This window comes from Stomoxys calcitrans, chromosome 1, assembly GCF_963082655.1.
Source record: "Stomoxys calcitrans chromosome 1, idStoCalc2.1, whole genome shotgun sequence".
In the NCBI taxonomy this organism is placed as follows: Eukaryota; Metazoa; Arthropoda; class Insecta; order Diptera; family Muscidae; genus Stomoxys; species Stomoxys calcitrans.
In genome coordinates this window covers 259,657,296-259,669,753 of record NC_081552.1, presented here as the reverse complement: position 1 = coordinate 259,669,753, position 12,458 = coordinate 259,657,296, and the positions used below count along the sequence as shown (strand labels likewise).

The window sequence follows — 12,458 nt, the reverse complement described above, 5'->3', positions numbered from 1 at the left end:
GGTCCAGATTTGGATGTGGCTGCCATATAGACCGATCTCTCGATTTAAGGTTTTGGGCCCATACAAGGCGCATTTATTATTCGATTTTGCTGAAATTTAGGAAAGTTCGTTGTGTTAGGTCCTTCGACATCTTTCTTTAATTTGGCTCAGATCGGTTCAGATTTAGATATAGCTGTCATATAGACCGATCTCTCGATTTAAGGTCTTGGGCCAAAAAAAAGGCGATTTTATTGTCCGATTTCGCCGAAATTTTGGACAGTTCGTTTGTTAGGCCCTTCGACATCTTTTTTCAATTTGGCTCAGATCGGTTCAGATTTGGATCTAGCTGTCATATAGACCGATCTCTCGATTTAAGGTTTTGGGCCCATAAAAGGCGCATGTAGTGTCCGAAGTCGCTGAAATTTTGGACAGTTCGTTTGTTAGGCCCTTCGACATCTTTTTTCAATTCGGCTCAGATCGGTCCAGATTTGGATGTGGCTGCCATATAGACCGATCTCTCGATTTAAAGTCTTGACCCCATAAAAGGCGCATTTATTGTCCGATTTTGCCGAAATTTGGGACAGTGAGTTGCGTTTGGCTCTTCAACAACTTTCTGTAATTTGGCCCAGATCAATCCAGATTTAGATATAGCTGCCATATAGACCGAACTTTCGATTTAAGGTCTTGGGCCCATAAAAGGCGCATTTATTGTCCGATTTCGCCGAAATTTTGGACAGTGAGTTTTGTTAGGCCCTTCGACAGCCCTCTTCAATTTGCCCCAATTCGGTTTAGATTTGGATATAGCTGCCATATAGACCGATCTCTCGATTTAAAGTCTTGACCCCATAAAAGGCGTATTTATTGTCCGATTTTGCCAAAACTTGGGACAGTGAGTTGCGTTAGGCTCTTCAACAACTTTCTGTAACTTGGTCCAGATCGGTCAAGATTAGGATCTAGGTGCCATATAGACCGATCTCTCGATTTAAGGTTTTAGCGCCATAAAAGGCACTTTTATAATCTGATATCGCTCAAATTTGACACTGTGATTTATGTTAGGCTTTTCGACATCCGTGGCATATATGGTTCAGATCGGTCTATATTTGGATATGGCTACCAAAGAGACCAATATTTTGCTCTACAAAATTGATCAATGTGACTTGTACTTATTAGACCAGTCAATATCCGTGTCGAATTTGGCCCAAATCGGAACATATTTCGATAAAGCTGCTATGTGGGCATGAATTAAGCATTTTTCACCGGATTATGAAGAAAGGTGGTTTACATATATACCCGAGGTGGTGGGTATCCAAAGTTCGGCCCGGTCGAACTTAACGCCTTTTTACTTATTGAAATTACATATGACATGTCCAATCGTGTAATAGCAGCTTAAACCAACTTGAGATACGGACCTTTTGACTGTTAGCAATATGATATTCGAGAGAATAAATGAAACCTAAGATCTCCACTCAAAATTCGTTGAGGCCAAAGAAATAGTAGTACACTATGACCACTGCATCATAGATGCAATTTAGATTGCACACTATGCGGATTATGTTATTCCGCCTACATATCTTAAAATGTCATAGAACTTAGTTGGGGTCATAATTCACTTTGTCGACGATTGATATATAGCCAGGAACTCGCTCGCCATTGTGGGCAAGACAACGCATTTTAGTCGCGTGACAAAAGGCCAGACCTTTTTTTTTTGCCCGCAAATGTTCATGCAAATATTTGCACATACATATGGGCTATGCACTCTAAAGTTAGTGTTAATTTATGCCCATTTATGTTTTCACCCAACCATCACAGCTATGGACATTTATTTTGCTATATGGGAATTTCAGACATTCCATATTCCAGTCATGGACAAACGAGTTCAACTCCAACATAAAATACTCGACGTACACATTCCCCTTGGCTGGGGCTCCTTTGCCAAGTGTTAACGCAACAATTTGCAACGGTCACAACATAGTTTATGCTCAGATTTAACTACCAGTCGAGGATTTATGATGATCATAATCCGATTTTATGCTTTGCCCATGGGTGGACGCATTGATCTGTTGCACGTCTCACATTGATCGTAGCATTAGACTGTGTAGCTGAGGCCATAGGCTGTGCGGCTTGGAGCAACCCAATCTGGCGGCGAGCAAGCTAATTGAATTTTATTATGGCGGGAGAAAATCTTCATGGCTAGCGTCTGGTGGCCACCAGCCAACCATTGGCCGACAGCCATTTCCAATGGATGAAAGTTTAGTGGGCAAATCAAAGGAAAGAAATTGAAAATGATCACTTGCAGTTATGGTGTCTGGTATGGCCCCCCCATAGAAAACCGTAAGAAAAATGAATAACGAGCTTGGCCAACACACCCCAACATTGGTAATGACGCCAGGAGGCTGATAGTAAGTAGTCAGTCAGCATCACTATCGTTATCATCGAAAGCACGTATTGTCTTCTTGGGCGAGCGACAGCCAACAGCCATAATCGTATCGAAGACATACTACACATCCAGAATAGTAAAAGTAACTATCAAATTGGACATTGACACGGGAGGTGGTTATGTGGAACAGGAAAACGCTCCACATAACTGTTAGTGTTGTGGCCGCCGCTGTTAGTGTTTATTTATGGGCCGGAATAGCTCGCCATGACTTCCCGTCGTCTTAATTCAAGGTTTTATCATCAGCCAAGAAGGAAATCATTTCCCCCTTCAATTGAAGTCTTTGCAACTTGAAACTTCAGTCTGTCTAACGCTACTCCCATGTAGTACAAACTTTTTCGGTGGTGGTCATCTTAATTGGCGTGCATTTCTATTTCAACAGCTATGAGCTATGATCGAAGTCAAATGATGGACGAACCAACCAGGCAACCGTTGGCATGGATTATTTGTCAGCGATAGAGAATTGTATCATTCCAAGGCATTTTAGTGAGAGTATCATTTCAATTTCATTCCATCCATCCATATGTCTTCTTTTTGTCTGATTGTGCGGACAAAGCGTCTTCTAATGGTGCGAAACTGACGACCACCACCAGACGTGCGAATTGGTATGTGTTGATCATGTTGCCGGCTCTATGTTCACCTTCTGTTTGAAAAGGCAACTAAGCTTGAAATTATATTCCGCACGTGATCTCATCAAATGAGTGGCGCACTTATATTTTCCAAGTATGTGTAGGGATATGAGTAACAGTGAGGGAGTGTCTAGAAGGAAACGCGATGGACGGCAAATGGTATGACTACATAGAAATATGAAGATGAACCTTGGTAATTTTTCAGCCATGTCCGTCCGCCTGTCGATATCAAGATAGCGGTCGAACACTTCAAGCTAGCCTCTTGAAAATTTGCACAGTTATTTTTAATTGATGAAGGTCGTTGGGGATTCCAAATGGAATATAGTGGTTCAGATTTGGATATAGCCCCCATATAAATAGATTCCCCGATTTGATTTATTGAGCCCTTAGAAGCCTCAATTTGAATTTGGATATAGCCCCCATATTAACCGATCCTCCGATTAGATTTCTTGAGCCCCTAGAAGCCTCAATTTTCATCCGATTTGGCTGAAATTTGGAACAAAGATTTGAGTTATGACTTCCAACATGTCAAGTATGATGGGAATCGGTCTATAAACAGATATAGCCCCCATATAAACCGATTCCCGGATTTGACTTCTTGAGTCCTTAGAAGCCTCAAATTTGATCTGATTTAGCTGAAATTTGGAACAAAGACTTGAGTTATGATTTCCAACATCCATGCCAAGTATGATCGGAATCGGTTTATAAACAGATATAGCCTCCATATAAACCGATTCCCGGATTTGACTTCTTGAGTCCTTAGAAGCCTCAATTTTGATCTGATTTAGCTGAAATTTGGAACAAAGACTTGAGTTATGATTTCCAACATCCATGTCAAGTATTATCCGAATCGGTCTATAAACAGATATAGCCCCCATATAAACCGATTCCCGGATTTGACTTCTTGATTCCTTAGAAGCCTCAAATTTGATCTGATTTAGCTGAAATTTGGAACAAAGACTTGAGTTATGATTTCCAACATCCATGCCAAGTATGATCGGAATCGGTCTATAAACAGATATAGCCTCCATATAAACCGATTCCCGGATTTGACTTCTTGAGTCCTTAGAAGCCTCAATTTTGATCTGATTTAGCTGAAATTTGGAACAAAGACTTGAGTTATGATTTCCAACATCCATGTCAAGTATGATGGGAATCGGTCTATAAACAGATATAGCCTCCATATAAACCGATTCCCGGATTTGACTTCTTGATGCCTTAGAAGCCTCAATTTTGATCTGATTTAGCTGAAATTTGGAACAAAGACTTGAGTTATGATTTCCAACATCCATGTCAAGTATTATCCGAATCGGTCTATAAACAGATATAGCCCCCATATAAACCGATTCCCGGATTTGACTTCTTGAGTCCTTAGAAGCCTCAAATTTGATCTGATTTAGCTGAAATTTGGAACAAAGACTTGAGTTATGATTTCCAACATCCATGCCAAGTATGATCGGAATCGGTTTATAAACAGATATAGCCTCCATATAAACCGATTCCCGGATTTGACTTCTTGAGTCCTTAGAAGCCTCAATTTTGATCTGATTTAGCTGAAATTTGGAACAAAGACTTGAGTTATGATTTCCAACATCCATGTCAAGTATTATCCGAATCGGTCTATAAACAGATATAGCCCCCATATAAACCGATTCCCGGATTTGACTTCTTGATTCCTTAGAAGCCTCAAATTTGATCTGATTTAGCTGAAATTTGGAACAAAGACTTGAGTTATGATTTCCAACATCCATGCCAAGTATGATCGGAATCGGTCTATAAACAGATATAGCCTCCATATAAACCGATTCCCGGATTTGACTTCTTGAGTCCTTAGAAGCCTCAATTTTGATCTGATTTAGCTGAAATTTGGAACAAAGACTTGAGTTATGATTTCCAACATCCATGTCAAGTATGATGGGAATCGGTCTATAAACAGATATAGCCTCCATATAAACCGATTCCCGGATTTGACTTCTTGATGCCTTAGAAGCCTCAATTTTGATCTGATTTAGCTGAAATCTGCAACAAAGACTTGAGTTATGGCTTTCAACATCCATCACATGTATGAGCCGAATCAGTCTATAAACAGATATAGCCCCCATATAAACCGATTCCCGGATTTGACTTCTTGAGTCCTTAGAAGCCTCAATTTTGATCTGATTTGGCTGAAATTTGGAAGAAAGACTTGAATTATGATTTCCAACATCCATTCCAAGTGTGATCCGAATCGGTCTATAAACAGATATAGCTCAATATTAACCGATCTCCGGTCCTTAGAAGTCTCAATTTGTACCTTATATCAATATGGTTATATAGGCTCCCTAAGTACTGATATCCCGATATGACTTCTTGAGACCAAAATAATTCATATATAAACTGAGTTTAAGGGTACATTTCTAACGAAAGCCATGGTGATGGGTACCCAAGATTCGGCCCGGACGAACATAGGATTCAATTTAAAAAAAAAAATATTGAATCAGTAAATGTTTCAACTGAAAATTTTAATAACAACCGTAATTGAAAAAAGTTCAGATTCAATTAAAACAATTATTGAATCAATTAATTTTTTAATCGAAAATTACAAAAATTTCAATCACGATCGTAATTGAAAATGTCCATGTTCAGTTCAAACAAGTAAAAAGGCATTAATTTTAGCCGGTCCAAACTTTGGATACCCACCACCTCGGGTATATATGTAAATCCCATTTCGTCACAATCCGGTGAAAATTGAATAACTTAAGCACCCAAATTCGGCACGGACATTGAGTGGTCTAATATAAATACATGTCACAATTTAATTTTGTAGAACAAAATATTGGTATTTTTGGCAGACATATCCAATTATAAACTGATATGAACCATATTAAGGTGGGATATCGGGAGGCTCAGAAAAACTCACTGATTCAAATTTCAGCGAAATCGTGTAATAAATAAAGCTTTTATGGGCTTCAGTCCCCTTATTGACAGATCGGTCTATATGAGAGCTATATCTAAATATAGTCCGGTCAGAACCATATTTAGGTCGGATGTCGGGAGGCTTGAAATAATCCCCTGTTTCAAATTTCAGCGAAATCGGATAAAAAATGAAGGTTTTATGGTCTTCAGACCATTTATTGGGAGATCGGTCTATATGGCAGCTATATCTAGATATAATCCGATCTGAACCATATTTGGGTCCGATGTCGGGAGGCTTAAAATAACCCACTCTTTCAAATTTCAGCGAAATCAGCTAATAAATAAAGTTTTTATGGGCTTCATACCCTTTATCGGGAGATCGGTCTATATGGCAGCTATATCTAAATTTAGACCGATCTAATCCCTATTTAGGTCAGATGTCGGGAGGCTTAAAATAACCCACTGTTGCAAATTTCAGCTAAATTGGGTAAAAAACAAAGCTTTTATGGTCTTCAGACCATTTATCGGGAGATCTGGAGATCGGTCTATATGGTAGCTATATCTAAATATAGTCCGATGTGAGCCATATTTGGGTCAGTTTTCGAGAAGCCTTAAACCACTGACTGTTTAAAATTTCAGAAAAAAATGGATGAAAAATAAAGTTTTTATGGGCATTGGGCCCTTTGTCGGAAAATCGGTCTATATAGCAGCTATATCCAAATATGATCCGATTTGGCCCCGTTCAAGAATTTAACCAGCGTGCATCAAAAAGACGTATATGTGTCAAATTTCAGCTCAATATCTCAATTTTTGAAGCTTGTAGAGTGATTACAACAGACGGACAGACACATGGACATCGTTAAATCGTCTTAGAATTTTACGACGATCCGAAATATATATACTTTGAAGGGTCGTAAATTAATATTTCGATGTGCTGCAAACGAAATGACTAAATGAATATACCCCCTATCCTACGGTGGTGGGTATAAAAATACTTATGCTAAGTGTGGGTTAATTTGTGTGGACCTAAAAACCACCTAAAACCTTATAAAAATCTAAATCGAGACTAAGAAAATGTTCCCTCCGGTTTTTAACGACAAAATTCCGTCCATAGCAAATTTATCTTCAATGCCCAGACGAAAGAGCAATAAAGGATCCTTGGCTATGTACGTCTGTCCATGTCTTCTTTCCTTAACGTTTGTCCGTCTGTCCTTTTTTGTAATCAGTGTGGGGTCGCATTTAATTTTAGACACATGGTTTCTTGGGTAAATTTTCTTAGAATACGTTGTCGATTCCGATTTTGATAACCGCTTTATCGATTACAAAAATTAACCCAACCTAATGTGCATAATGTGCATGTGTGTTGATAAACTTAACAAGTAAGAGCATGCTAAGTTCGGCCGGGCTGAATCTTATATACCTTCTGCCATGGATCGCATTTGTCGAGTTCTTTGCGCGGTATCTCTTTTGAGGCAAACAATGAATAATGAATAAGAACTGTTATACATTGGAGCTATATCAAGTTATGGTCCGATTCGGACCATAAATGAAGTCATTGTGTAATTCCACTCCATTCGGACAAGAATTGCGCCTTGTAGGGGCTCAAGAAGCAAAAAAGAACGATTCAGAGCATATTGAACACGTATATTGAAGGTCATGGGAGAAGACGTGGAACAAATTTCTGCCAAGTCGGATGAGAAATGGGCCCTCTAGAGGCTTAAGAAGTCGGTGTATATGGCAGCTATATCAGGATATATGCCGATTTGCGGCATACTTAGCACAGTTGTTGGAAGTCACAATAAAACACCTTGCGCAAAATTTCAACCAAATCGATTAAGAATTGCTCCCTCTAGTGGCTCAAAAAGCCAAGACCCAATATCGGTTTATATGGCAGCTATATCAGATTGTACACCTATTTCGATAATACTTAGCACAGTTATTGGAAGTGATACCAAAACATCACGTGCAAAGTTTCAGGCAAATCGAACGATAATTGCGCCCTCTAGAGGCTTAAGCAGTCAAGATCCCTGATCGGTTTATATGGCAGCTATATCAGGATATATGCCGATTTGCGCCATATTTAAACAGTTGTTGGAAGTCACAATAAAACACCTTGCGCAAAATTTCAGCCAAATGGGGTAAGAATTGCGCCCTCTAGTGGCTATAAAAGTCAAGATCCAAGATCGGTTTATATGGCAGTTATACCAGATTGTACAGCAATTTCGACCATACTTAGCACAGTTATTGGAAGTGATACCAAAATACCACGTGCAAAGTTTCAGCCAAATCGGACGATAATTGCGCCCTCTAGAGGCTTTAGAAGTCAAAACCCAAGATCGGTTTATATGGCAGCTATATCGAAACATGGACCGATATGGACCATTTACAATCCCATCTGACCTACACTAATAAAAAGTATTTGTGCAAAATTTCAAGCGCCTAGCTTTACTCCTTCGAAAGTAAGCGTCCTTTCGACAGACAGACGGACGGACATACTTTCTAAGGTCTTAGATGCATATTTCGAGGTATTACAAACAGAATGACGAAATTAGTATACCCCCACCCTATGGTGAAGGGTATAAAAAGAAGGGATTTGGCAATGATTGGTTTCTTGAGGCATCCTCCCACCTATTTGTGTTACAACAACGAATCCCATGGCAGCCGGTTGTACGTACCGGATTGACCCAATGGAGTCTTTCATCAGCAAGGGCTGCCGCCTCAGTGTACAACACACTGCTACAACAACAACAACCTATTTGTGTTCTGTCATACCGGCTATAAACCCTGGAGGCCACCGTAGCGCAGAGGTTAGCATATCCGCCTATGACACTGAACGCCTGGGTTCGAATCCTGGCGAGACCATCAGAAAAAAATTGTACTCTGTGGTTTTCCCCTCCTAATGCTGGCAACATTTGTGAGATACTATGCCATGTCAAACTTCTCTCCAAAGAGGTCTCGCACTGCGGCATGCCGTTCGTACTCGGCTATAAAAAGAAGGCCCCTTATCATTGAGCTTAAACTTGATTCGGACTGCACTCATTGATATGTGAAAAGTTTGCCCCAGTTCCTTAGTGGCCCCTGTTCATGGGCAAAATTTGCAATTTTTGTCCATTATAAAAATCGTGCCAAGTGACATATAAAGCGCCTCGGTTCAAGTGTTTTGGAGAACACTAGACAAAATTTTCTGCTGTGTTATCTGCTCACGGTCTTCATGTGAAGGTGTGTCACAGCGCCATGCCCTTCACATTATGATATTGAAATGAGGTTTCTAGTCATTGAGCTTAACTAGATTTCAATCGTAGATCACTCTTTTAAATGATAGTGGTCTGTCCATTGTTTCTTTATGTTTGTGGAAATATTTGCATGCCTTTGAAATCAGATTTTGCGTATGTATATTAAAATTCTAATTAGAACCTTGTGTTTTTGTTTATTTTTTCTTTATATGATTCCAGTAACCGATTCTCCAATAAAGTTTATTAAATTACCTGCTCAAGCTCCCATCATACGCTATAGTCGCATTGAGCTACAATCGGAGCAGCAGCAACAAGATAAGCTGACAACACCAACAACCGCTGCAGCAAATGTGTCGCTTATTGCTGCAGAAGCCTCAGTTGGCTCAAGCATAACAGATGGCCCCCTTCTGACGGAAATTCAAAATGATGACTCATCATATGGCGGGCTGTTGGAATCGGCACTAAGCCCATTGATACCACGTCAAAATCGGGCAAGTGTTAGCAGCTGCCCCAGATCTTGTCCACCAAGTTTGACAGTGGGAGTTGATGCTGTATGTGGCTCGGATGGTTTGATTTATGCCAATCTATGTGATATGAAAAAGAAGACATGCTCCAGAAATAGTGCCATAAAGGTAAGTTGGAATGATACCAAAATATCACAGCAAATGGAAAATTCTTTTATTGAGCCCCCAAAAGCTGCCATCTGCTGTTGTACAGAAAATATTTCCTCGATCCATGTTCGGTGGGATTTCTTGTGAATTGCCTCAAAGCTATCCTCCTATCTTCCCAGAACTGTCGCACTCAAGTTTGTCTCAACCATAAGAGGCCACAATTTTATCGACAAATGGTCCCCTGGAGACGCGGGGGCGCTGAGGTTAGAATTACTTTCAAAAACGCTTGGTTTCGAATCTTAGCCAGAAATTCAGAAAAATCGTTCTCGCCCATAAAAATAAGGTCTTTTATGATTAAGCCATAAACCTACATCGGGTAGCACTCATTGATTTGAGAGAAGTGTCCCGCTGTTCCCTAATGGAATGTTCTTGGGCAAATGTTCAATGGTCCCTTGTTTCACTTTCATATGATAAATCTCAGTCAAAAACTTATGAATAAATATCCGTTAATAACAGGAATGGCTAGATCGTCTTAGATTTTAACGACAATCAAAAATACATAAAGGATATACGTAGCTCCCATATAAGGTCCATCGACCTACACGGAGAGTTCTATTACGATTTGCAACAACCGTGGCAAGTGCGGTTGAAATCGGTCTATAATAGATCCCATATAAACCTCCCGAAATCTTAAACCCCTGGAAACCGTAATTTTAGTCCGATTGTGCTACAATTTTGCATGTCTATAACATGATATAGACCCCATATAAACCAATCTCCCGAAATCTTTAACCCATGAAAACCGTAATTTTTGTTGGATTTGGCTAACATTTCGCACGTAGTGTTCTGCTACGACTTCCAATAACCGTACCAAGTACCGTTCAAATCTGTCTATGTTGTTGTTCTAACCACATATGCATGTGGAGGTGGCGAACCTCATCATGCTCCCGTACAAGGCAAGCTCGTTCCGGTCCAAAGGACCGATCGCCGCGGGACCAGGGTGACCATTGTTTATTAAAAGGCGCCAATAAACCGCCTTGTCAGATCGAGCATCATAGGCACTCAGTATTTGTACCGGCTCTTGTGCCGCCCGGCCTCTCACTGAGACTATCCGCCCGATTACGGTTTCCACGGGATTATCCGTGACTGCCGTTCCAGCTACTCCGTATGGAGCATTCGACTATCCGATATCTGTGGACGCGCCCGGTAGCTCGCAACTAAGCTTCTCGTAACAGCAATGAACACCACACAGATCGGACCTCAATGTTCCAGCCTGTGTGGGGCTCACAGCTATCCCGTGACTGATATAGCTCCTATTTAAACCGGTCTCCTGATTTCACATCTTGAACCAATGGAAGCCTCAATTTTGGTACGATTTGGACACATTCTTGCACGCGGTGTTCTGTTACGACTTCCAACCACTATGCCAAGTACGCTCCAAATCGGTCAATAACCTGATATAGCTCCCATATAAACCGATCTCTTTATTATCCTTGTTCGGCTCCAAGAAGCTTAAAGTTTTACCTTACTTTGAGTAGAGTAAAACTATGCTCTTCAACTAAATTTATATTGTCAAAATTTTTAGTAGAATCCATGGTGGTGGGTTCCGAGTTTTGGGAACCCAAAGAACCCGGCCGAACTAAACACGTTTTTACTCGTTTTTTTTTACTTTTACTTTTAGGATGTAAGTGATGGCTGTGAGAGGGCCCGTGGTTCAGATTGCAAACATCGTTGTCCCAGCGAAAAAGATCCGGTATGCGGCACTGATGGCCGTACATATCTTAACAGGTATTACTAACAAAAAAAAGTTCCCATCAGGATTGTTAATATCCCCCTCCTATCCTTTCAGATGTATGTTGCGTGTTCAAGCTTGTCGCGTCGGTATGGCAGCTGTTAAAATGGCCCATGTGGGTCCATGCAGCAATACCAGTGCCATACGTGAATCTTGTCCCGTGGATTGCAATCAATCACCCAAGGATGGTCCAGTATGCGCCTCAGATGGCAATGTCTATAACTCGACCTGCGAAATGAAGCTATTGACTTGTGGTCAGGGTGTGGTCAAGACCAGCCGTAAACATTGCCAATCGACCCGAATGTGCAGAGAATCGTGTTGGCGGGTGGCCCGACCTACTTGCGGTTCGGATGGCCGACTATACGCCAGTCCTTGCAAAATGCGTTCTTCGAATTGTGGCAAACACATCTTCGAAGTGCCGCTGTCATTCTGTATGCCTCAGGAGCGCCATGGCAATCAGGTGGAAAATTGTCCCACGGAGTGTCCGAAAACCGATAGCAATGCCTATGTGTGTGGCAGTGATGGCAATATTTATTCGTCTCTATGTGAATTGAAGATGCTGAATTGCGGGTGAGTGGAAAGAAACTTCAACTTAGCTGGGATAAATCCAACCAATTTTTTTTTGCAACTACAGGCCTCAGCGTAAATCCATTCAAAAGATGAGCATGGATAAGTGCAAGAGTCGTTTAAGCCGGTGCAAGCAGTTGCCACCCTGCAAAGATTTTAACAATTTGTATGGTTCCATATTCTCCTCGAAGAAAAGCGACAAACTATGTGGCACAGATGCAAAGACCTACAACAATGAATGCGAATTGGCCCATGCAACCTGTTTGTAAGTGTGTGTGTGTGTGTGTGTGTGTGTGGTTTAATTTATTAATAGCATAT

General features: G+C 40.7%; 1 protein-coding gene across 4 annotated transcripts in view; it reads left to right on the top strand.

Moving 5' to 3' along the window:
- LOC106091077 (agrin) overlaps positions 1 to 12,458 on the top strand; it is a 43,011-nt gene that overhangs the window by 29,812 nt on the left and 741 nt on the right. For all 4 annotated transcript variants that reach the window (XM_059370911.1, XM_059370914.1, XM_059370913.1 and 1 more), the window contains exons 3-6: positions 9,390 to 9,802; positions 11,463 to 11,569; positions 11,631 to 12,143; positions 12,208 to 12,405. In XM_059370911.1, coding sequence (XP_059226894.1) covers positions 9,390 to 9,802; positions 11,463 to 11,569; positions 11,631 to 12,143; positions 12,208 to 12,405 — 1,231 coding nt within the window. The remainder of the gene's footprint in view (positions 1 to 9,389; positions 9,803 to 11,462; positions 11,570 to 11,630; positions 12,144 to 12,207; positions 12,406 to 12,458) is intronic.